This window comes from Budorcas taxicolor, chromosome 1, assembly GCF_023091745.1.
Source record: "Budorcas taxicolor isolate Tak-1 chromosome 1, Takin1.1, whole genome shotgun sequence".
Classification (NCBI taxonomy): Eukaryota; Metazoa; Chordata; class Mammalia; order Artiodactyla; family Bovidae; genus Budorcas; species Budorcas taxicolor.
Window position 1 is genome coordinate 166,523,230 of NC_068910.1, and position 27,237 is coordinate 166,550,466.

General features: G+C 32.7%; 1 protein-coding gene across 1 annotated transcript in view; it reads left to right on the plus strand.

Moving 5' to 3' along the window:
* Positions 1 to 27,237, plus strand: part of SI (sucrase-isomaltase) — a 109,994-nt gene that overhangs the window by 65,106 nt on the left and 17,651 nt on the right. Inside the window, exons 27-43 of the mRNA XM_052636244.1 lie at positions 740 to 908; positions 2,514 to 2,610; positions 2,718 to 2,830; positions 2,919 to 3,044; positions 4,507 to 4,635; positions 5,353 to 5,463; positions 7,803 to 7,865; positions 9,203 to 9,319; positions 10,965 to 11,052; positions 12,020 to 12,158; positions 15,724 to 15,857; positions 17,807 to 17,841; positions 17,929 to 18,045; positions 21,035 to 21,183; positions 24,225 to 24,309; positions 24,392 to 24,448; positions 25,036 to 25,160. Of these exons, the coding sequence (XP_052492204.1) occupies positions 740 to 908; positions 2,514 to 2,610; positions 2,718 to 2,830; positions 2,919 to 3,044; positions 4,507 to 4,635; positions 5,353 to 5,463; positions 7,803 to 7,865; positions 9,203 to 9,319; positions 10,965 to 11,052; positions 12,020 to 12,158; positions 15,724 to 15,857; positions 17,807 to 17,841; positions 17,929 to 18,045; positions 21,035 to 21,183; positions 24,225 to 24,309; positions 24,392 to 24,448; positions 25,036 to 25,160 (1,854 nt within the window). The remainder of the gene's footprint in view (positions 1 to 739; positions 909 to 2,513; positions 2,611 to 2,717; positions 2,831 to 2,918; positions 3,045 to 4,506; positions 4,636 to 5,352; positions 5,464 to 7,802; positions 7,866 to 9,202; positions 9,320 to 10,964; positions 11,053 to 12,019; positions 12,159 to 15,723; positions 15,858 to 17,806; positions 17,842 to 17,928; positions 18,046 to 21,034; positions 21,184 to 24,224; positions 24,310 to 24,391; positions 24,449 to 25,035; positions 25,161 to 27,237) is intronic.

The following is a 27,237-nucleotide window of genomic DNA, read 5'->3' on the forward strand; positions in this document are numbered from 1 at the left end:
AATGTTAAAAAGCTAAATGATTTTGTGGAAAATCCCTGGTACAGAGACATTATTTATTGTTATTCAGGAAGTATTATTCTTTAGCAAATACTTTTCCAAAATCATTAATATAAAAATATGAATATGTTCCAAATTCTTTGTAATAATGTTTTCTTCCTCTGCCAACTTTCTTTTCCTCTTCTTTTATCTTCTTATTGCAAATGACATTCTCTGTAACACATTTCTTCTGGAGTTCTTTGTAAACACGTTTTTACAAATATAAATTAAAAGATGAAAATAATTGGGTATAGTAATAGAGTTTGAAATTAAAATATACATTATGTGTTATTTATTTTGATATTGATTTCTTTTAATTCTATATGTAGTAAAAGTTTGCTGATTCTCTCAAGAGAACAGAAAAATGAAGGACTTTCAATTCTTAGGACATATATTACTTCTAGGTCATATATTATTTCTAGATTTATATTGATTTTATTTTAAATAGTGATATATATCTAAAGATACACATATAGCCATAATAAGATTATGAATTTGTGAAACAGATTTTGATATTTGCTATCTTAGCCAAAAAAGTATTGGAATAATTATCTATTTCCATCTATATCTGGGTATGATAAGCCCTATATAGGGAAAAATACTACTGATTTTCACATCACCTAAGCAAGAATTACCATTATTATTTGTGATGCATATACAGGAATAAAACTGTATATGTTTATATGTTTTCTTTTGTTTTCAGTTGGGATTCTCGCCTTCCTGGTTTTGCTTTTAACAACCAGTTCATTCAGATATCTACACGCCTGCCTTCAGAATATGTGTATGGTTTTGGGGAAATGGAACACACAACATTTAGGCGTGACCTGAACTGGCATACTTGGGGAATGTTCACCAGAGACCAACCCCCTGGTGTAAGTACCAGTATTTGACTACCATAAGTGGCGACTAAGACATAGCCATCTCCTTGTCGGCCTGTATTTCAATATTGAAACAAAGAAAGGGACTAGAAATCATGACAGTTGCTGGAGTGTTTTTCTGAAAAACAAACAAAAAGTCACAATAAAGTACAGGTGAGAGTAAATGACTGATCAGATAACATCATTGACTACAGTGAGAAGTGAGGTCGTGACTTAATTGCTTACTCTCTCAACTGCATAGAAAGAACATTCAGATTCAATATTCCCTGCCAAATCCATGTTTACTTTCAGCTTTTAGAAAATAACTGGCTAAGGTTTTCCTTGAGATTTTCTTTTTTACTCCTTAAAGGAAGATTGGATTCTCACTTTTTCCTTTGTTACCCTAAGCTGCAGTTGTGCCTTTTTATGAGGTTATACTGTTAGTTACAATCTTAGGAAATATTTTTATATGCTCATGACACTTTCCCCAAAGTTTTGTCTTATTAATGGTATATATTTCATGAATATTTAATATATTTCTCACAATTAGTATTAACTATAATTACTCTAAATATATCATAGAAAAGTACATTTTAATAAAAATACTAGTTCATTTGCATTTTCCATTTGTCATGTGTACTTAAAGGATATATTCAGAATGAGATTATAAACGTGTATACTATCATAACCACTTCTTATTGTAAAGTACTCATACAATTTTTATTTGTATCACAATAGTTCAAACCTATGAACACTGTTTTTCATTTATTCCAGCTTGAAAGACCATGTTTACCAAAGTTTACCTCTTTAAAACCCTTCAGGGACTTCCTTTGTGGTACAGTGGTTAAAACTCCATGCTTCCCCTGCAGGAAGCACAAGTTTGATCCTCGGTTGGGGAATCAAAAAACAAACAAAAAAAAACAAAAGCCCTTCAACATTAAGTATTGGCACTGTTAGGCTTATATAACCTCGATCCTAAATATATAAATTTTCTGTCACATGCTACTCAGTTACTAGGATTCATTGTGGGTCAATGACATTAATTCGATTAGGGATCATCAACTTGTAAGTTTTGTAATCTTGACATTGCATGACTCTGCATATAGATTTTCCATTCTGAAAAGATAAAAGATGATGCTGAAAATGAAATTAAATGCTCAGTAGAGGAAAAATATATTAATTTAAAATATTATCATAAATTATTATAGAAACTTAGATATCCCATTAAGTCCTTGAGATTGAGTACTTTGATCACTTTAATCATTAATAAAACATTCTATTATTGAAAAAGAAGTACTAATTCATAAATAAATTAAGATACATAATCTATGGAAAGGAACACAACTATTCTAAAACCAGTGGTTTCTTTATGTAAGTTAATTTGGCAGTATTTGTGAGTGTTACACATTTGTATATTCATTCTCATACTCTAATGCACTAATGGTTTGAATAATTACATTTTTAAAAAAATGTGTTTAATTCAGTCATAGTTTGGGTGTGCAATGAAGGAATATTTAAATTCCTAGGCTCAATCTTATAGTGAATTTAAATATTACATTGACAAAAATTCGCATGCTATTATTATTCAAATATACATTATGTTTATTTTTTAAATTTTAGTACAAACTTAATTCCTATGGATTTCATCCCTATTACATGGCTCTGGAAGATGAGAACAATGCTCATGGAGTTCTCTTACTTAACAGCAATGCAATGGGTAAAACAATTTTTTAAAATTTAAATTAAAAAAATCATATTTTATGTGACTCAAATAAAATAATAACTTATATATAGATAAAATGTAATAATATTTTGGATTTCCAGATGTTACATTTCAGTCAATGCCTGCTCTGACATATCGCATGATTGGAGGAATCTTGGACTTTTATATGTTTTTGGGCCCATCTCCAGAAGTCGTAACAAAGCAATACCATGAAGTATGACTGTGCATTTTAAAAAGAGATAACATTTTCTTTATAATATAAAGTATTTATCTTAGTTCACCAAGAATTTTTTTTTTCAAAGGTAATCGGCCAACCAGTCATGCCACCTTACTGGGCTTTGGGATTCCAGTTATGTCGTTACGGGTACAGAAATACTTCACAAGTTGAAGAAGTATATAATGACATGGTGGCTGCTCGGATCCCCTATGTATGTATATCAATTTTTAAAACAGTGTTAAATATGTCATCTATAAAAGCAGAATGAAATAATTAAACACACACTTTAAAATTATTTAAACCTTTGACAAAAAGCAATGCTTGGTTTGTTAGTAGCACAAAATGAATTGGATATCAGATTATACTGATTTTCTTTAGCAGAGGGATAAAGAAAGGGCTAATACCATTATTTTTCTTTCTTTCTCATCAGTCTTATGACTGTGAGTTGTGCTAAACAAGTCACTATGCACTTGCTTTTCTCTTAGAAACTGTCTCATAGGTAGTCAAACACATTTATTGTCTTCTTTTAAATGAGAGTAAGAATCCAGGGAACTTATTTCATCAACTGATATGAAAAGTTACAGAAAATTTGAGGTGAAACAATGATTTTTGCTGTAGAATTGATGACAGTTGTCATACAGAATCAGTGCGCTTGCAGAATATCCTCTTCCCTCAATGTGTGGGAAATTAATATTTTTAAGTATCCAAAATAATCAGTTCCTGTGATTGTTATTTTTTAGCAAGATTAAGAAATCTCAGGTATCTTCCTGGTAATATTTAAAAATTGAAATCTAGAATGCTTTGTATATAAGAACTCCCTCTAAGAAGAGTAAGTAGGGTATCATTTATAAGACATCAAGACATACAGTAGAATCCAACATATGGTTCCCGAATACATTATTATAGGGAAATTAATTGTATAGGTTAATGATATAGTGATATGAAAGTGAAAAAATATATTGAAGAAGATTTTTTCATTATTAGTTCTATGTTATCCATATTTTTTGTAATATCTAGAAAAAGAAATTGTCTTTAACAGGAAATAATTTTTAAAGTAATTTAGGCCTAAATTAAGGATTTAATAATATAATGAAGGCATTTATTCATATAAATATATTTGTAAATATCTACTGATAAACAATATTTTGCTTATTTAAGCTTAGGCTATTATTTTGAAAATGACTTTGATGGATGATAAAAGAATAACTTTAAATAATTGATGAATTTATTAATAATTTATTCTCCTTTATAATTTTATAATTATTGAAATTATCCCATATTTGCTTTTTGTTTCCAGAAATAGAGCAATACTTATTTCTGTATACTGTGCAAAATTCCAAGTTATTATTTAATACAATTTCATGACCTCATAAGTCCTTTACTCTTGTGTCTTATTTCTTTTGGGAATTATAAAACAAAAGATAGTGATTTGAAAGGATTTTTACTTCTAAATCAGAATTACTATTTAATGAACTTCTAACAAAACATAGCACTTATATGAACTTGTTCTTAGAATATTTTGCATCTATACATGCTCTTTATTTCTTGAATATCGCACTACTCAATCCTCAAGCATTTAAACTTTCATACTACTATTACTTTTATAAACATGATAGAATGTGATGAACTCAATCTGCTGATTCTTACCACACTACAATTCTCATATTTTTCAGGATGTTCAGTACACAGATATTGATTACATGGAAAGGCAATTAGACTTTACAATTGATGATGAATTCCGTGACCTTCCTCAGTTTGTTGACAAAATGAGAAGTGAGGGAATGAGATACATTATTATCCTGGTCAGTATTTATATTTTATCTCCTATCTGAGCCTTATTATCTTAGTTTTGTTCAGACTTCTCTTCTTAATGAGGGAGGAAAAGGTGTTTCAAAATATGAAATATGTAAGTTTGAATTCTTCCTTTAACACTTCATTTACATGGGCAGCCACAAGGCTATCTTCATTCTTGGGTTTATCCTCAGAGACCTAAGACTAAATAAAGCTGGGAGTCAAAGACAGGCTGTTTCTTAATAATCACCCAAGCTACAAACTGACCGCAGTTTATAGACACTATCACAAAGTGATGATGGATTTTTCTATTCCTGTAAGATTCTCATATCATTCTCTGGGACAGCTTCTTACTCTTGCCATGTTTAAAAATTTGCTTCGAGTTAGTGATTCAATGGGGAGATTATTTCATCAATATATTACCAAAAGCAAGCTAGGCAGTCAGAAATCCCACTGGGGAAATAAAAGCACAACAAAAACAGTAGTAATCTTGCTTGTAATCATAGCTAACACATTTTCAAAAGTTCTTAAATTTTCCTTCTAGAAAATTTAAAAAACAATCAAGCTAGAACACAGAAATTTATACCGTCAGTCCATCTGTCAGTCTATGTGATAATACAATGCAATGATAATTTGATAATGGAAAATTATAATATTTCATAACAGCTACCCAGGTGGCTATACTTCTATATCATAGACACCTGTTTTGTATTTCATTTTCGTTTTAGGATCCAGCAATTTCAGGAAATGAAACGAAGCCTTACCCTGCCTTTGAAAGAGGACAGGAGAAAGATGTCTTTGTCAAATGGCCTAACACAAATGATATTTGTTGGGCAAAGGTATTGAATTGATAGCTTGAAATAAAATAAGTGTAAAAGTGCTATTTCACTGAAAGTTTCTACTTAATTAAGCAACTGTTAAGGCATATTCAGAAGAAGAGATACAGTGACTCCAGTTCAGTTCAGTTCAGTTCAGTTCAGGCGCTCAGTCATGTCTGACTCTTTGCAACCCTAAAAATTGCAGCACGCCAGGCCTCCCTGTCCATCACGAACTCCTGGAGTTCACTCAAACTCACAACCATTGAGTCAGTGATGCCATCCAGCCATCTCATCCTCTGTCGTTCCCTTCTCCTCCTGCCCCCAATCCCTCCCAGCATCAGGGTCTTGTCCAATGAGTTAACTCTTCACATGAGGTGGCCAAAGTACTGGAGTTTCAACTTTAGCATCATTCCTTCCAAAGAACACCCAGAATCGATCTCCTTTAGAATGGACTGGTTGGATCTCCTTGCAGTCCAAGGGACTCTCAAGAGTCTTCTCCAACACCACAGTTCAAAAGCATCTACTCTTTGGTGCTCAGCTTTCTTCACAGTCCAACTCTCACATCCATACAAGAGCACTGAAAAAACCATAGCCTTGACTAGACGGACCTTTGTTGGCAAAGAAATGTCTCTGCTTTTGAATATGCTATCTAGGTTGGTCATAACTTTCCTTCCAAGGAGCAAGCGTCTTTTAATTTCATGGCTGAAGTCACCATCAGTAGACACTCCATCAGTTCAATCCAAACTATTAGAAACAGAAAGAATTCATACATCATATGTCCAAATACTATTTGTTTCATCTTTAATGTGTTTTTTATTGTATTTATTGGTACCTTTGTGTTTTATTATAAAATTTCCACTAATAAGATGGTCATTCATTATTCTATACTACAAAAGTTATTTAATATTTGTAATTCTCTTTAAAACATCTTGTATAATTGTAAAAGCTATAGTTATATTCCTTACTTGAACAGGGAAAATAGTTCGTTGTATTTCATTTAGACAATAATATTCAGATCTGAGTATATTAATACCTTGTAGAAAACATCCTCCTTTGGCTTATACATAAAGAATAAAGATGCTCAATACTCTGTAAAAGCCTAAATGGGAAAAGAATTTCAGAAACAATAGATACATGCATATGTATAACATAATTACTGTATACCTGAACTAATACAATATTGTTAATCAACTATACTCTAATATAGAATACATTTTTTAAAGAATAAAGAAAAAATCCACTAGTCACAGTTAGAATGAAAATAATTTCCATAGTGGGAGATGTAATTAAATGCAATGTGCAAGTCTATTTGGATCTTAGACCAAAAATATTAATGTTAGTGATAAAAGTGGTGAAATTCAAACATGGCCAATAGATTAGTTCATAATATTCTATTAATGTTAACTTCTCGGTTTTGATAATTGTACAGTGGTTATAAATATATTACTATTAAGAGAAGCATGGTGAAGGGTACAGAAAAACACTAGGTATATTGTTTGTGACTTTTCTATAAGTCTGAAAGTATTTCAAAATAAAATGATGAAAGTTAAATAGAAAAAATTGTGCAGTAAAAGGTGAAAAATCACAATGTTTTAAGAAACATGAAAGTATAGAATATTGATTATTAAAAGGGATTATTTCCCTCCTACTTTCTTCTAATTCTATATTTTTGTACATTTTCTCATTTTATTACCTTTTAAGCACTATTCTCTATCAGCAACTAATCTCTTATATGTAATTACCCTTCTGCAGATTCTACTTTCTACAACATAAATTTAAATCCCAGAGCTTTTGGCATAATTGAATTTGAGTCCTGTTTTGTGTTTGTGATTGGAATAGAAGAAACACTGGTAGGCTAAGAGGCTGTGACTGGGTTAGGAATATGGTGGAGAGAAGGATTTTAGTACTACTGTGAAAACTAAGAGGATTATTTGCCTCAGTGTGGCCTCATCCAACTCAGATATTCAATTCCTTTCATATAAAAATATATATTTTTGTTTTTCAAATTTTTTTTATCCTGGAGTAAGTGTAGAAATAATTTTAATATATCACATTAAATTAAATTTGGTGTATGTGATTCAAATTAATTGTTGACTAGAAAATCTGGTTGCATGCATTGTTTTCAAAATCACTACCTACGCCAAGGTTGGATTTTTTTATTTGTCATATTAAAGAGAAGATTAATATGGAAAATGGAAAGAGTTTGCAAATGATACATATGCCAAAACACAAACTAAGCAAATAATTGAAGGGAATATTTTTTATTATTTGCTTATAAAACTTTCTTATACTTTATTTATAAAAGTCATACCACACTGAATTTATTTTGAGCTGGTTTCTCATTTCTTCTCTTTTTGTAGGTTTGGCCGGATTTGCCTAATGTGACAATAGATGAAAGTTTAACTGAAGATGAAGCTGTTAATGTAAGTTTCATATTGATTAATTATAGAACTAAAAGAAATTCAGCACTTAGATTTAATAATTAGAGATTTCACTGTTCTGCATGTGAATATCCAGTTTCTCCAGCACCATTTGCTAAAGAGACTATACTTTCCTCACTGCATACTCTTTCACTCTCGTCAAAGATCAGTTAACTATACATGTGTGGATGATTTCTGGGCTCTTTAACTGTGCCATTGGCCTATATGTTTATTTTTATGCCAAGACCATGCTTTTCACTACTGTAGCTTTGGAATATATCTTGAAATTAGGAAACCTAATGCCTTCAGCTTTTTTTCTACTTACTCAAGATTATTATGATTAAGGAAATATTCAAGGTGTTTCCTAAAGAGTATGATATTAGCTATTGGGATTTAATATATAGTCTTCATCATGTTAAGGTAATTTCTTTCTATTCCTAGTTTGTTGAGAGTTTTTGTTTTTTATTTTTATCATGAAACAGTGTTGAATTTTATCAAATACATTTTCTGCATTGTTTATTGATATGCTTATGCTTAGTCATTCAGTCGTGTCTGACTCTGGGACCCTTTGGACCATAGCCCACCACGCTCCTCTGTCCTTGGAATTTTTCAAGAATACTGGAATGAGTTGTCACTTCTTTTTCCAGGAGATCTTCCTGACCCAGGGATCAAACCTGCGTCTCCTGTGGCTCCTGCATTACAGGCGGATACTTTACCCACTGAGCCACTGGGGAAGCACTGTTATTGATATGACCATGTGATTTTTATCATTTATTCTGTTGATATGCTGTATCACAGTAATTGATTTTTGTGTGTAATATAATCCTTGCCTCACAGGGAAAAATTCCACTTATTCATGGTGTATGAGCCTTTTGATGTGTTGTTGAATGTGTTTTGCTAATAGTTTGGTTGAGGATGCTTGTATATCTACTCATCAGATATTGTTTGTGTAAAACTAGGAATGTGTCCATTTCTTGTAGGTTATCCAATCTGTTGTATTATTATCTATCATGGCCTCTTACCATCCTTTCTATTTCTGTGACATCAGTTGTAATTCTCATCTTCCATATCTGATTTTATTTAACTTTCTATTTTTTCTTAGTCTAGCTAACAGTTTGTAAGTTATATATATGCTGTCAATGAGAAACTCCGTTTAGATTTAAGGACACACATAGACTTGGTTGTTGGAGGAAGATCATGGATATTTCATTAGAGTTGAGATCAAGTTGTCTTTACTATCACTTGTTGACAACTTGTGAATCTGATAGATAAATGTCTTACTGAAATATAAGGTTTCTCTTATGACTTTCTACATGCTGGTCTAATTTTTGTTTTTACAGGCTTCCAGAGCTCATGCGGCTTTTCCAGATTTCTTCAGGAATTCTACAGCAGAGTGGTGGGCAAGAGAAATTATAGATTTTTATAATAACCAGATGAAGTTTGATGGATTGTGGATTGTAAGTAAACTTTAAGAAATTTATATTTTAAGTTATTTATTGTGTACTGATTATGCAAAAATTGTACTAAATTCTATATAATCTTAGCAAAGTATTCTTTATGAAAATATCTCACTCATTTTTTTCTGTAGAACTTTCTTATGCAAAGAACTGACAAAATGCAGTTTGAACAATTCAATTTAAGTATTTGGATGCTTTTTCCTGAATATTAAAATTGAATTTCAACTTTACTAATAAACCAAAGTAGTCTCTTTAATGATTTATAAGTGCTTATAAATATTTATTTTATTTTCATTCAATGTAGGAATAAATCTCACACTCAACTGTCAGTCTTTGGTTTAAGAAGTTATAGTCTCTTACAGATGTAACAAAATCATCCTTTAAATACTATTCTAATTTTATGTGTAACATTAAAGTGTTGATATAAGAGTTTTAGTAATAAAATTTTGAGAAAACATAAAATGAATTTACTATATCACAAGTAAACATTTAATACAGGAGATTTTGCATAATACTTCTCTAGATTTTTGTAGGTGAATTTATCTGTTGATTTTTCAGTGAAGAAAGTGAAGTCGCTCAGTCGTGTCCGACTCTTTGCGACCCCATGGGCTGTAGCCTACCAGGCTCCTCTGTCCATGGGATTTTCCAGGCAATTGTCCTGGAGTGGATTGCCATTTCCTTCTCCAGGGGATCTTCCCAACTCAGGAATCTAATCCAGGTCTCCCACATTGTAGACAGACGCTTTACCGTCTGAGCCACCAGGGAAGTCCCCTTATGTCTGCATTAATTTACTTACTTTTTTAATTAAAAAAATTATAGAGGTGATATTATGTACAACGCTTGAGGATATAAAAGTGTATGTATTTTTAAATTAACAGAAATACAGTTTTATTTTATTTATAAAGTTGTGCGCTATAAGGGATTTTATTAAATAATCCCCAAGAATTATATCTTGTTGGAGAAAAAATAACCTTTTTATGCTAAAGGAATCACCTTTAAATGTGTTTGTTAGTTTCTTCTGTTGTGTCCAAATCTTCACGACCCCATGGACTATAACCCACCATGCTTCTCTGTCTGTGGGATTCTCCAGGCAAGATTAGTGGAGTGGGTTGCCCTTTCCTCCTCACCTTTAACTGTCAACTAATTTATGTATTTATATGATGGTCCTTTTATATGTGGCTACTAAGATTCTAAAATGTGTATTCAATAAAGACTTTTTGAAGTTTTCTGTATTTGTAAACTATATCTTGCAGTTTTAAAAACCACAAGCCATTGTTCAAAAATAAAAATTATACAAAGTTTCAGGGCAGAAGTGGAGGGAAAAAAATGGGGGGATATACACTATTATAATTTAGTTTTATGTCTAGAAACACACAAAACAATTCACTGTTACATGTAGGTTTTATCTACACAGAAAAATAGGATATTTTATATTTTAAAAAAGGAGACATGAACTGTAAAATGTTAAGAAATATTGAGCTAAACTAAATTCTTTAGTATTGTTGAGATTGTCTTATATTTTTTCTTTTTAAAAAAGTGTTGTTATTTGGATATGCTATTTCAATTTATTGAGTTTCTGAATTAGTTCTTTTAAGAAGATATGCCCTAAATTTGTTTTTTGTTTACTTTTCTTTCTCTCTTTAAGGATATGAATGAACCATCAAGTTTTGTAAATGGAACAACTACTAATCAATGCAGAAATACAGAGCTAAATTATCCACCTTATTTCCCAGGTACAATATTGCTGTTATACCTTTGATGTTATTATGTTATTATCATTTATTTATCAGGTTTATATACTTTATGATCTAGAGAATAGGATTCACATTCCCAATTCTCACTACCCATTTGCACACTGGACCACACCTCAGCTCATTACCAATATCATCTAGATCATCTAACATTACTTTGAGAAAAAAAAAGAAAAGGTCAAGAAACATGATTTACCTATATGAATACATTTCTAAATTTGATTACTTTGATTTTCTTATGAATCATCCCAGATTTGAAAATCCTCAATATTGTTTGAATAAAAATCTTTAAATCTTTTATAAAGGTTTTTTTTTTTTTTTTTCCCAAGTTTTTCTTTACTAGGGAAAAAGTGAAAGAATGCTAACAGCACTTCCTTGGTTGTCCTGACCTAGGAGAGAAAAGAACAGTCTTTTGGCATTCATCCACATACTCCTACATAGGCAGTAAACTGCATAAATGGTTAACATCTAAAGTTATGGCAAAGCTCTGATAATTTTAATCTGAAACTGAGAAAAAATTTGATCAAGAAATAGTGCTGTTGTAGCATTTGCTTGGCTCTTTATCCCAGGGCTTTATGTTAGCAAATGGAATCTTTTAAAAAAAAATCTATTTAATCAATATTTCTTATCTAAATGCATAAAATATAGTAGATTTTAAGGAGTACATTTTTCATGATTTTATGAATTCATATTAATTATTAACATTTTTGTTACTAAATAGAGTAAAATTTTGCACATATTTTCTGGTCACAATTGTAGTTGGAATCACTCATAATTGCAGACCAGTTTTTAATTTAAAATTAGCATAAACAAAGTGCACAGTTGGTTAAAAAGTATTCTTTTAAAACAGAGATTAATATTTTACCAAAATAGCTTATGAGTACAGGTTACAGATTTCAATACAGATGACTTTATAACATATTAATGTTTTTTCATTGATTCTCCCCAGAACTCACAAAAAGAACTGATGGATTACATTTCAGAACCATGTGTATGGAAACAGAGCAGATTCTTAGTGATGGATCATCTGTTTTGCATTATGATGTTCACAATCTATATGGATGGTCACAGCTGAAACCTACTTATGAGTAAGCAATTTTCATAATCATCCTTTCTATTATTGGTTAGATTTACTTTGAGTCCTTCGCTGCTGATCTTACCTTACTTGATCATTCAAAGCACTTGGAATAGTTTTTTCTCTCTCTCTGTCTGAGAGAGAGAAAATAAATTATATTTAAAATAAATATAATTTTAAATTTTCATCCTATTCCCAAAGGACCCTGAATTATTATATTTTGTTCCCAAGCATGTACTCAGCTCATAGTAGCACAATGCCTCAGGAATAGTAAGAGCTCAAAGAATAATTTTTAATGAATATGTGTAAACAATATATAATTTGATGTCATTAATTAAAGCATAAATGCTAGGCTAAATCTGCTATTTAAATCCATTATTAGCAAATAAGAAACTATGTAATTGACTTTGAGCTTCTCAAACTTTAATACTCATACACGTGCTCAGTCATGTTTGACTCTTTGTGACCCCATGGACTGTAGCCTGCCAGGCTCGTCTGTCCATGGAATTTTCCAGGCAAGAATACTGGAGTGGGTTGCCATTTTCTATTCCAGGGCATCTTCCCAACCCAGGGATTGAACCCATGTCTCTTGAACTGGCAGGTGGATTTTTTATCACCATAACATCTGGAAAGCCCACTAATAGCTCTATTAAACAAATTCTTATATGAGGCTAATAATGATGGAACATAGTCTATTCTTTAAATAAAAGTCTTTATTAACATTGTGCAACAGATTTTTCTGCAATGATAGAAATGTTTTATAATCCTGGATTGTTCAGTATGGTAGCTACCAGCCATATATGATTGTTGAACAATATGGCTAGTGTAACTCATAAAAATAATTTTAAATTTTATTTAATTTTCATAAATTTAAATTAAACAATACCATGTGGCTTATGGTCACCATACTACACAGTGCAACTCTAGATCATTGGCTCTTAACTACACATTGTAATCCACTGGATATTTTTTAAATTTTATTTTATATTGGAGTATAGTTTATTAACAATGTTGTGTTATTTGTAGGCGTATGGCAAAGTGATTCAGTTATACATATATGTATATGTATATGTACATATATATATACATATATGTATATGTACTTTTGTATATATATACATATATATGTATATATATTCCTTTTCAAATTCTTTTCCCATTTATGTTAACATAGAATATTAAGTAGAGTTCCCTTTCTATACAGTAGGCCTTTGTTGGTCATCTATTTTAAATATAGTACAAAATTAGAAATTTTTGTACTATATAAATTCTGATTTTAATTAATCTGAATTGCAGCCTAAGAATATGAATTTTTTAAAATTACCTAGGTGGCTGTAATGAGCATCTGGGATTGAAAACCAGTACTCTAGTAGATGACTAAAGTTGATTAAAGAACGAAAAGCATTTTGCAGTAAAGGGTATGGGTAATATTTCCTCATTTAGTGAAACACATATCTTATTTCCAGGACCAAACTCTTTTCAACCTAGAATCAGTGAATTATCTAAGATATTATTACATGAATGATTGACTACAGATTTGTTCACAAAATCCCAATGCAAGGGCATTCAGAAAAACTAGTAGATGTATTTCTTAAGAGTAATGCTTTTTTATTAAGACAAATGCTTCTTCAGTTAACCCTACTGAAACATACTATGGGGCACAATTATCCTTCTTTAACCTCACTTTACCATAATACCGTAGATATTAAGAATAACAAAAATATTGAGAGGTGACTGGTGAACCCATTAGCAAAACTTATATAACTTGAGAAGAAAATATGTACTTAAAGGGAAATGAAAAAAAAAAATTTTTTCAAAAAGGACAATAAATTGAGTTTCTGGAGCACATTAAAGAATTTAGCATGGTTCCTGACACACTGTGCAATGTTTAGTACATCTAAATGAACCAGTTTTATCTTACCACAGCTATTAAAATTGTATAAATAAACTCAGGGAAAAATTAGGCAAATCTCTAGATAGTTGATATGTTGTTATATGATATGTTATAAGTTATTTGGGGATGTTAAAATCCATTTTCAGTTCTTAAATAGCATTATGAGGAAGATATTGTTACAGTTTTCCAAAGAACATCCATTTAATGTTAATTTTATTCTTGTACATAAAATCTTTCAGTAAAACTTTAATCATATTTGTTGTTTAAATTAAAAGATTAATAAGTTTTAAATGCTGAGTTAAATAACTCAATTTGTGCATAGCCATAGACTTTTTATATCTTTTAAATACTTTTTTACTATTTAATTTTTTCAGTTATATAAGAATAAAATTGTTGAACTCTCATATATTTTAGAGATAGTCATTATAGATTTAAAGATCTTGCAAAGGTAAAAGGATGCTATAAATAAATTACATTTAAACAAATGATGAACAGTAAGACTTTTTAATATCGGAAAAAACTGAAAGAATGAAAAGCATAATATTTTTCTTCAAGTTATTCAGACTGTACCATTTTTAGTTTCATTATTTCAGTTTCAATAATTCTGTTTCCTGTAAGTTTGAGATATTCATTAATTCAAAAATTAATTATATGCCAAGCACTATATTAGGTATAAGGAGTACAAAGAAGATTAAGGGATTCCTTAAACCTCCAGAGTCTCAAGGTCTCATTGAAGAAGTTTTATGTATAAAGAAATCAGTACAAACACTGTTATCCATCTTTAACAAGGAAATGATTACATAGAGTTGATAACATGCCTGTAGGTTACAAATCTGCCTAATTAAGAATTTGAAATATTTTTCCAATATGGTTCTATAGTCCCTATTCATATACAATTTATTTTGAATAATAAAATAAAAACAATTATTTTTATAACATGCAATAGTGAATTTTTTAATTTTTGGTACATTTATAAGAGACAGATACTGATAACATATTGCATTATTCTTGACACTAGCATATGTTTTAAATAAATAATAAAGTCAATAAACTTGTTCTTCAAAGGCTGAAAAGAATGGAAAAGAAAAATATATGATCCAATTTTAAAAACCATTCTCTTGAGATCTGTCTTTGGACAGATTCTATCCTTAAAATAGAATAACTATTTTTATTATTATTTTTTTAAGACCTAGAGAAGCCTTTCTGTCTTTAAACTACCCTCTAAAACAGGGAGTATTATAGCAAAGATTCTCTGCAGAGTGATACAGAGATTAATTGTTAACAAGTTATAAATAAGAAGAGCTGAAGCATTAATAGGGCCTAAACTTTATTAAGAGAACATGTTTAAGTAGGATGAAATGAGTTCATTCAAAACCTCACAATATAATTAGTTGAGTTGATAATATCAATAGTTGGCTTATATTCACTGGTCAAATAGCAAAAGGGCCATTTAGGGATGTTGCTCTGCTAAATGTTGTAAGGGAAAAAGATGTTTTACATGTTTGTGAGGATTTTATAGTATAATGAGAGAAGACTCACTTGTAAAGGATAGCTAAAGCAAGAGACAGCATAGACAACATAAATAAAATACTTTTTTGTTTAAGGAAGTGGTCCTATGTAGAAATATATGAAGAAAATATCTCATATATTATAAGAACTCATAGTTCCTCTCCATCTATATTAGTGCATTGCAAAAGGCAACTGGCAAAAGAGGAATTATTATTTCTCGTTCCACATATCCTTCTGCTGGACGATGGTCAGGACACTGGCTTGGAGACAACTATGCAACATGGGACAATTTGGAAAAATCTATCATTGGTATGTGAGAGTCACCATCTTTCTCATTATTCTTTTGAAGTTTGTATTAGTTATTCACTGTTGCTAGTTCATATACTTTATAATTCCTTTGAATATGCTTTTGGCACCATGTTCTCTGACAAATAACATAATGAAAAAGCAATGGGCCAGAGAGCAGGATTTAGCTTATTTTGAGAAAATAATTTTGTCCCTTTTGGTCTCAGTTTCCTTTTGCGAAAGGGCAGAAACTGAGAAAGATAACATATAGAACTAAGAAAAGAAATGGATAGAAATTCTAGAGTCTAGGGAATAAGAATATCTTGTAGATGCTAAAGTATGAAACATCTCAAACAAATTTTGAAAGTTTTCTGACTATATTTGGATAAAGAGTAAATAAAATATTATTTTGTTAAAGGGATTATTTTTCAGTTTCAGATATAGACTTAAAAATTCTTTATATTTATATTAGGATCAAGGAAAACACTTAATCAATGTTTAGAAATATTCCTTTAAAAGAAGAGCTGGAAATTCACATACATTCTATTTCATGAAAATAATCACTCCTCAGGGGATTTTATCTAATAAGGATAATTCAGTTTGTTTCAGATGATAAGATCTATGGCTAGATAATTACAGAAACAGCCTTTTATTTTAATAATAAAACCAAGGAAGCCATTAACAGGTTCTTATACTATAATTTGTTCATAACAGCTTTGTGATCTAAATGTGTCATCTTGAAAGAGTCAAGGAGTCTTATTTTTATAAATGTCATTAATACTATAAAGTAAAAAAATATGTACATTTTATAGGAAGAACAAATAAAAAGTGTATTAATAATCTGAAAAGCTGTTTTATTGAATTAGAGGTCAGTATTAGAAAAAATAAATAGAAAATATACAAACAACTTATGCAGCTCAATTCCAGAAAAATAAACGACCCAATCAAAAAATGGGCCAAAGAACTAAATAGACATTTCTCCAAAGAAGACATACAGATGGCTAACAAACACATGGAAAGATGCTCAACATCACTCATTATCAGAGAAATGCAAATCAAGACCACAATGAGATACCACTTCACACCAGTCAGAATGGCTGCAATCCAAAAGTCTGCAAGCAATAAATGCTGGAGAGGATGTGGAGAAAAGGGAACCCTCTTACACTGTTGGTGGGAATGCAAACTAGTACAGCCACTATGGAGAACAGTGTGGAGGTTTCTTAAAAAACTGGAAATAGAGCTGCCTTATGACCCAGCAATCCCACTGCTGGGCATACACACCGAGGAAACCAGAATTGAAAGAGACACGTGTACCCCAATGTTTTCATCGCAGCACTGTTTATAACAGCCGGGACATGGAAACAACCTAGATGTCCATCAGCAGATGAATGGATAAGAAAGCAGTGGTACACATACACAATGGAGTATCACTCAGCCATTAAAAAGAATACATTTGAATCAGTTCTAATGAGATGGATGAAACTGGAGCCGATTATACAAAGTGAAGTAAGCCAGAAAGAAAAACACCAATACAGTATACTAACACATATATATGGAATTTAGAAAGATGGTATGATGACCCTATATGTGAGACAGCAAAAGAGACGCAGATGTGTAGAGTGGACTTTTGGACTCAGAGGGAGAGGGAGAGGGTGGGATGATTTGGGAGAATGGCATTGAGACATGTATACTATCATGTAAGAAACGAATCGCCAGTCTATGTTTGATGCTGGATACAGGATGCTTGGGGCTGGTGCATGGGAATGATCCAGAGAGATGATATGGGGTGGGAGGTGGGAGGGGTGTTTCATGTTTGGGAACTCATGTACACTCATGGTGGATTCATGTCAATGTATGGCAAAACCAATACAGTATTGTAAATTAAAATAAAGTAAAAAAAAATTAAAATTAAAAAAAAGAAAAAAGCAAATATCAAAATATTGATTTCTGCAATTTTCTTTTATAATTTTTAGGTATGATGGAATTTAGTCTCTTTGGAATGTCATATGTAAGTAGCTCTATTCCTCTTATCTTCATCACTTGTGAATATTAAAAAACATACTATTAACGTTCATTAAATATCACTGTATTTTAGACTGGAGCAGATATCTGTGGTTTCTTCAACAATTCAGAATATCATCTCTGTGCCCGCTGGATGCAGCTTGGAGCATTTTATCCATATGCAAGAAATCACAACAGTGCATTTACTAGAGTATGTAATTACTGCATTTACTCTCATTCCTTTGTCCCACTAACCTTAAGCATCTTTGACTAGAATTCACCCTTCCTTGCTGATTTCCAGATGAATGCTTTGAATCTCTACATTTACTGAGGGCATCTGAGCCCATCAGTTTAAGAATTTCCTGACTTGGGTTATCTTTATACTTTGGGGTTTAAGACTTGGTTGGCCGGCATATGTACTGCTGGTCTATATAATTTTGGAGAAGCCAGGGCAAAAACTGCTTCTGGAAATCCTTACAAACCTGGACAGAACAATGAAAAAAAAAATTGACTTCAAACTAAATAATTAGAAAAAGTCACTTAGAATACTAGTATCAATGTGTGAAATGGGCAAATTTAAACAGAAAACATTTTAAAGATGAATTGAGAAGAAATAAAAGGAAAAGGGAATCATGAGAACAAATTTATATGTGGTGGCACTATATACTTTATATATACTTTACTAAACTGGAAGAACTTTTTGAGTGAGGTGGTTGGTGGCATTAGTGGTAAAGAACTTGCCTGCAAGTTCAGGAGACATAGGAAACGTAGGTTCAGTCCTTGGGCTGGAAGATACCGTGGAGGAGGATGGCAACCCACTCCAGTATTCTTGCCTGAAGAATCCCATGGACAGAGGAACCTGGAGGGCTATATGTTCCATAGGGTTGCAAAGAGCTGGGCACGACTGAAGTGACAGCACACAGCTCATAGAAAGTATAAACAATTGAAGACAGTATCTAACTGTTATATTTTGTGATATTCATTTTCAGTGAAAAATTACAGAAAAAAAGATAAATTATCTTTTAATAATAATAAAGATAAATTATCTTTTAATATCCTCATGAAAGAATTGTAGATGAAGCTGGTCTTTTAAGGATGCACTCTAGCCATAATAACTGAATGGCAGAATTCATCATGTGTTGTGAATTCTTCATGTCACCTCTGGGAAATTTTAGTCAGAATAGAAAGAAAAATTTGTATTACAAAATGAAAATATATACAAGGTTAAAGGCAGTATGGGGCCACATTTTGGGAGAATTTGTAATTCTTTGTAATAATTTGTAATTCTTTGTAATAATTTGTAATAAGTTGGGCAATAGAGAAGTTGATAAGATAGGAATATTTTAACAGGAGAACATTTTGTCAATAATGCAATTCAGAAAGCTGTATTATTAGGAGATTGAGGCTTGAATGAATAAAATCCTAAACAAGGATTCTTTAATAATTCTTTAATTTTTCTTTCATTCAAGAGAAATTCATTGAAAATCTATTATTTAATAATTTACAAAGTCCCTGCACTATATGATTTATATAATATATATCCAAAGGATAGAGATAATATACAATTTATATATATATATAAAATATGTATATAGACAATAAATATGTAAATAGACAATTTTTATATAATATACATATATAAAATATGTATATAAAACAGCAAGTCCAGATAAGTCATATGAGGGAAAACTTGGGTAAGCTAAAATTATAAAGAGTTATTTGGGTTCTGTTTTAGAGGGGATGCTCAGGGAAGTCTTCTTGGGTAAAGTGACATTAGCATTAGAGCAGAGACTTGAGTTGGGGAAACAAATTTAAACATACGGGGATGAATTTCAAGTCGGGGGAACAAGTGAAAGACCACAAGGTGGGAATGTGGCTGGAGTTTTGAAGACTATGAAATTGGAGAGGGAAAGACTGATGAAGTATTTCTGAATGAAATGTGAAGAACAGAAGTCTCAAGTTTAGGAGGTAGTATAATTGAATTTAAAAATGTATGATTTAGGATTAAATGCTTATTTTCAGCATGTAAAAACTGAAATAATGTCAACAAAGTCAGTATGCAACAGATATGGTCTTTGTCTCTTCTAACTTGACTTGGAAACTGGTAACAGTAGGAGAAGACAGAGCTTAATAGTTATTGGATCATTGTACTTTCAAGGTTTTGCCTATTCCAATTCTACATGTACCAATTTAACAATTGGTCACCATTCAAACGTTTTTACTACTGGAATCTAGGAAAATTGGGATCTTCATAGATAGGATACCACTCTTAAAAACTCTGTTCCTGTTGATAATCACAAAAAACACTGAAAGTGTTGTCCCCTGGAGTCATGCGGCAGTCTTATTTGTTCCCTTGATATAAAATAGAATGTATAGTAATCAATTTCCCTATTATTTTTTAACCAGTAAGTGCAATAACGTTGATTGAGTGCGTGCATGGGTTGTGCAACCCCATGGACTATAGCCCACCAGGCAATTTCCCTTGAGAATACTCAAGCGGTTGCCATTTCCTCCTCCAGGGGATCCTCCTGACCCAGGGATTGAACCAGCCTCTCTTGAGTCTTCTGCATTGGCAGGCAGATTCTTTACCACTGAGCCACGAGGGAAGCCCACAATAACATTATTTAGAAGTTTTTAACTTTCCAGGATCAATTTTAGGCTTTTTACCTGGAGAGTGATTCCAGAGCAGATTTGGTGGGCATGTTCTTTTTTGTTATGCAATATTAATTTGATCCTCTCCTCTTCCTATACTATTATTTCTTCAGTACCATAGTTTATTCATTTCTCATGAGATCACAGTGTGCAGGGTTACTGTGATGGACTTTGCATGTCTCTTTATTTCAATCCACTTTTGTATAGCATTCTGTTTCTCCCCTAGATTTTTCATCCTATAGTGAGTATCACCACACTTGACAAGGGTATTTGTCACCTATTCAAATATGAAGTGCTCTTTAAGTAGGTTCACCTACATGAAATCATGTATGAGCTTAATTTGCACTTTCTTATTAGAGTGTTAATATTATGCTCTGTCTTTCCATCATATGAGATAGAAATATTACTCCAGAAGAATTTTGTGAAGAACGTATGTAGCATATGATGGTGATTTAAATTATTCCATAGTTTTTAACCTTCAAATATGTATTTGAAAACTATGATTTAACCAAGGACAAGAGCTTATATTTCATTTTGCTTTGTTTCAGAGACAAGATCCTGCTTCCTGGAATAAAACTTTTTCTACAATGTCAAGGGACATTCTTAACATTAGATACACTTTATTGCCCTACTTCTATACACAGATGCATGAAATTCATGCTCATGGTGGCACTGTTATCCGACCCCTTTTGCATGAGTAAGTTCACATTCTTTTTCCTACCACAAAGAAATTAGCTATTCTTTGTTTTATTCAATTATCAATATAAAATGGGCTTTCCCTGGTGACTCAGCTGGTAAAGAATCCACCTGCAATGTGGGAGACTGGATTTAATCCCTGGGTTGGGAAGATCCCCTGGACAAGGGAATGGCTATCCACTTCAGTATTCTGGACTGGGGAATTCCATGGAGTGTGTAGTCCATGGGATCGCAAAGAGTCAGCATGACTGAGCGACCTTGACTTTCACTTTCCAATCTACTTTCACTTCAATATAAAATATTTTAAACTAAAACATTTTTTGTTGTTGTTTTAGTGTACATTTTGGATTAATAAGCATTTACATGAGGAAATCTGCTAAAAAGCAGTCTAATATATGCCATTAAAAATGAAGTACATTAACCAGTTTTTAAAAAGTAATGTTTTAGAAATAACTACTACATACCAATATTGTTTTAGATTACTTATAGACCTTATTACAGTGTGTATTTTTGAGAATTCTTGCAAATAAGTAATATTATCTCTATATTATAATTTATTTAACTGAAGTTTACTGCAATTCAGTTAATGTACCACATACAAATGCCTGACTGAGGAAGACCATCCTAACTCTCCCATTCTTTGTAGAATATTGTTTTGCATTTACTCTTTAAATCTCAAACTGATATATGACCAAATCTTGAAATTCAATTCTATGAATATAGTTGCAAAAATGTTAACATGTTCTGTTTTTAGTGCAAATACATTTCTTATGGATGTTACACAAAGTAAAAAACAAACATGTATACAAACCAAAAAAAAATAAAATAACCATGATATACTTAACTTCTTGTGTGCCCTATATTATCAGAATAATTGAATGCGGTGATTTGTTAGATTTCACTATTCATAAACCAGTAAAAACAATACACAGAGAATATTTACTCAAATTAAGCAGTTCAGTTCAGTTTAGTCACACAGTCATGACCTAATCTTGGCGACCCTATGATTCACAGCAGGCCAGGTCTCCCTGTACATCACCAACTCCTGGTGTTCACTCAGATTCATGTCCATCAAGTCAGTGATGTCATCCAGCTATTTCATCCTCTGTCCTCGCCTTCTCCTCCTGTCCCCAATCCCCCCCAGCATCAGAGTCTTTTCCAATGAGTCAACTCTTCCAAGAGGTGGCCAAAGTACTAGTTTCAGCTTTAGCATCAGTCCTTCCAATGAGCACCCAGGACGGATCTCCTTTAGGATTGACTGGTTGGATCTCCTTGCAGTCCAAGGGACTCTCAGGAGTCTTCTCCAACACCACAGTTCAAAAGCATCTATTCTTTGGCATTCACAGTCTTTCTTTCTTCACAGTCCAACTCTCACATCCATACATGGCCATTGGAAAAACCATAGCCTTGAGTAGATGGACCTTTGTTGGCAAAGTAATGTCTCTGCTTTTGAATATGCTATCTAGGTTGGTCATAACTTTCCTTCCAAAAAGTAAGCGTCTTTTAATTTCTTGGCTGCAGTCACCATCTGCAGTGATTTTGGAGCCCAGAAAAATAAAGTCTGACACTGTTTCCACTGTTTCCCCATCTATTTCCCATGAAGTGATGGGACCAGACGCCATGATCTTCGTTTTCTGAATATTGAGCTTTAGGCCAACTGTTTTACTCTCATCTTTCACTTTCATCAAGAGGCTTTTCAGTTCCTTTTCACTTTCTGCCATAATGGTGGTGTCATCTGCATATCTGAGGTTATTGATATTTCTCCCGGCAATAATGATTCCAGCTTGTGCTTCCTCCAGCCCAGGGTTTTCATGATGTACTCTGCATAGAAGTTAAAAAAGCAGGGTGACAATATACAGCCTTGACATACTCCTTTTCCTATTTGGACTGGAACAACCAGTCTGTTGTTCCATATACAGTTCTAACTGTTGCTTCCTAACCTGCAAACAGGTTTCTCAAGAGGTATGTCAGGTGGTCTTGTAGTCCCATCTCTTTCAGAATTTTCCACAGTATTGCGATCCACACAGTCCAAGGCTTTGGCATAGTCAATAAAGCAGAAATAGATGTTTTTCTATAACTTTCTTGCTTTTTCGATGATCCAGTGGATGTTGGCAATTTGACCTCTGGTTCCTCTGCCTTTTCTAAAGCCAGCTTGAACATCTGGAAGTTCACAGTTCACATATTGCTGAAGCCTGGCTTGGAGAATTTTAAGTATTACATTACTAGTGTTGAGATGAGTGCAATTGTGTGGTAGTTTGAACTTTCTTTGACATTGCCTTTCTTTGGGATTAGAATGAAAATTGACGTTTTCCAGTCCTGTGGCCACTGCTGAGTGTTCCAAATTTGCTGGCATATTGAGTGCAGCACTTTCATAGTCTCACACTTTTCTTCCAGAGTGTTTGTATCTTTGCTTCCTGTTTTTTGATCTTCTATTTGGCAAAGTTAATATTTGAACCTATGTGTTGGTGATGGACAGGGAAGCCTGGTGTGCTGCGATTCATGGGATCGCAAAGAGTTGGACATGACTGAGCGACTGAACTGAACTGACTGAACTGAACTTAAGTTCACTTCAAAGGAGATTTCTCACTCAGTCGGTCTTACACGTCCATTGCAACTCTGCATTTTGTCAGAAGGTTTAGTCATGCTCTAGATTTACTCATAAAATATTGCACCACTGTGTATTGAATTTTGGGGCTTCCCTGGTGGCTCAGCTTGTAAAGAATCTGCCTGCAATGCCAGAGACCTGGGTTCAATCCCTGAGTTGGGAAGATCCCCTGGAGAAGGGAACAGCTACGTACTCCAGTATTCTGGCCTGGAGAATTCCATGGACTGTATAGTCCATTGGGTCACAAAGAGTTGGACATGACTGAGTGACTTTCACATATTGAATTCCAAATGATGAAATTGTTTTTGATCTTTTATAGTTTGATTTGCATTTCTATCCACAAAAGTCCATACTTCAAAATATGTTTTTAATAATTATTTTATTGTATTTCAAAGATATAAATTTATTTGATTTAACTTTGTATATATTTTGTCCAGGTTTTTAAATGAAAAATCAACCTGGGATATATTCAAACAGTTTCTGTGGGGTCCAGCATTTATGGTTACCCCTGTATTGGAACCTGTAAGTCCCATTTAATATTTTTGTTCACAAAAGAATATTCTTTTGTTTATATGTTTTTAATGACTATATTTTTAAATTCCAGTATGTTGACACTGTAGAAGGCTATGTCCCTAATGCTCGGTGGTTTGATTACCATACAGTAAGTAATTAAGAAATTTTTGGGAATTGACAAAATAGAAATGAGTAACAAATTGATTATAGCATTTTTATTAATGACATACTTGTTTTCCTTTCCACTTAAAAAGAATAAGATGTTTCTTGCTAATTAACAAACAGTGAGAGAGTTAATTTATTGTGCCATAGATTGTTATATAGTCATGGGTTTATTTTACTAAATAAATGTCAAAATTGTACATTGTGCATGAAAAGGTCATTACCTTTTATTAAGTATGCAAGAATATTGCTAAAAGTAATGCATTCCTTCCAAGAATAATATATGTGACAAGTCAGGAATAACTTTTGTGACCCATCAAACACCCATGTATTTTCTGCATGTGCATACTACAAAAAATAGTGGTAAGTTAATTTCAAAGCTATAAATAACCTAAGGAATAAACTGGTTTATCATTTAACCAACATAACTTTCTGAATAAATGTGTGTGGTTTTATTATTTTTTAAATTAAAAATTATATTATTTGATTCTATAAATGTACCCCCTCAAGTACCAGTGTTGCTGATGATTCTCTTATTGCTTTTGTTCTTTCTTGCAACTGTCTCATTTCCAGGGCAAAGATATTGGTGTCAGAGAAACATTTCATACGTTTGCAGCTCCTTTATATGAAATCAACCTACATGTCCGTGGTGGTTACATCCTACCATGTCAAGAGCCTGCTAACAACACATTTTACAGGTAAGTGAAGTGTAAGTCTTGAGAGTCCCTTGAACTGCAAGTCGATCAAACCAGTTAGTTCTAAAGGAAATCGAGCCTGAATATTCATTGGAAGGACTGTTGCTGAAGCCCCATTTTGGCCATGCATGCAAAGAGCTTACTTATTAGAAAAGACCCTGATGCTGGGAAAGATTGAAGACAAATGGAGAAGAGGGCAGCAGAGGATAAGATGATTAGAGAGTATCACCAACTAAATGGACATGAAATTGAGCAACACCAGGGAGATAGGGGAGGACAGAGGAACCTGTCAGCTATGGTTGTAAAGAGTTGGACACGATTTAGCAACTGATCAACAGCAACAAAAACAAAGTGTTTACAGAACTCAGATTAGATTTTCAGATACATAATGCTAGAATTGTCAAGAACCAGGAAAGTTCTGAGATTTTATCCTACTTCCAACCTTACAGGTTAGCCTGCCACAGTTTCATGACTACTGTGTCTGAGACAAAGGTCTTACTCATGGCATAGCAAGAAATATGAGCTTCATGTTTACTTCAGTGTCACTTGACCCCCAAGTCCCATGTGGGTGAGTGACATCAAGTGACCCAGGTGGATACTGTCCATGCAGGAGGTTTGTGTCACAATGAAGGAATGCCACGTTTTGGGAAACTCAACCTTTTATGGTAGACTTTGAGTAAATTATCCATTGTTTGCTTTGAAGGGAGAAAAATTGTCAGTGCTTAAATAATGTAGAAACTTGACTCATGGAAAATTGATTTCCAACATGATAGAAATGTTTGACAGACCAAAACAACAACTGAAATTTAATGTCTTCTGTATAAACATGCAAAGGTATTGATAACATGCAAAGTTTTTGTATTTTAAATGGCTGCCTCACCTAAGACTCATTATTTTTTCTGAGTCTGATATGTGGAAAGAAGTATTATTTTATTCATTAAAGTATATTTTTATTTTTTATTTTATTTTATTTTTTAATTTTTATTTTTGCTTTATTTTACTTTACAATACTGTATTTGTTTTGTCATACATTGACATGAATCCACCACGGGTGTACATGAGTTCCCAATCCTGAACCCCCCTCCCACCCCATATTGTCTCTCTGGATCATCCCCGTGCACCAGCCCCAAGCACCCTATATCCTGCATCGAACATAGACTGATGATTCGTTTCTTACATGATAGTATACATGTTTCAGTGCCATTCTCGCAAATCATCTCACCCTCTCCCTCTCCCACAGAGTCCAAAAGTCTGTTCTATACATCTGTGTCTCTTTTGCTGTCTCACATACAGGGTTATCATTACCTTCTTTCTAAATTCCTTATATATGTGTTAGTATACTGTATTGGTGTTTTTCTTTCTGGCTTACTTCACTCTGTATAATCAGCTCCAGTTTCATCCATCTCATTAAAACTGATTCAAATGTATTCTTTTTAACGGCTGAGTAATACTCCATTGTGTATGTGTACCACTGCTTTCTTATCCATTCATCTGCTGATGGACATCTAGGTTGTTTCCATGTCCCGGCTGTTATAAACAGTGCTGTGATGAACACTGGGGCACATGTGTCTCTTTCACTTCTGGTTTCCTCGGTGTGTATGCCCAGCAGTGGAATTGCTGGGTCATAAGGCAGCTCTATTTCCAGTTTTTTAAGAAATCTCCACACTGTTCTCCATAGTGGCTGTACTAGTTGCATTCCCACCAATAGTATAAGAGGGTTCCCTTTTCTCCACACCCTCTCCAGCATTTATTGCTTGCAGACTTTTGGATTGCAGCCATTCTGACTGGTGTGAAGTGGTACCTCATTGTGGTCTTGATTTGCATTTCTCTGATAATGAGTGATATTGAGCATCTTTTCATGTATTTGTTAGCCATCTGTATATCTTCTTTGGAGAAATGTCTATTTAGTTCTTTGGCCCATTTTTTGATTGGGTCGTTTATTTTTCTGGAATTGAGCTGCATAAGTTGCTTATATATTTTTGAGATTAGTTGTTTGTCAGTTTCTTCATTTGTTATTATTTTCTCCCATTCAGAAGGCTGTCTTTTCAACTTGCTTATAGTTTCCTTTGTTGTGCAGAAG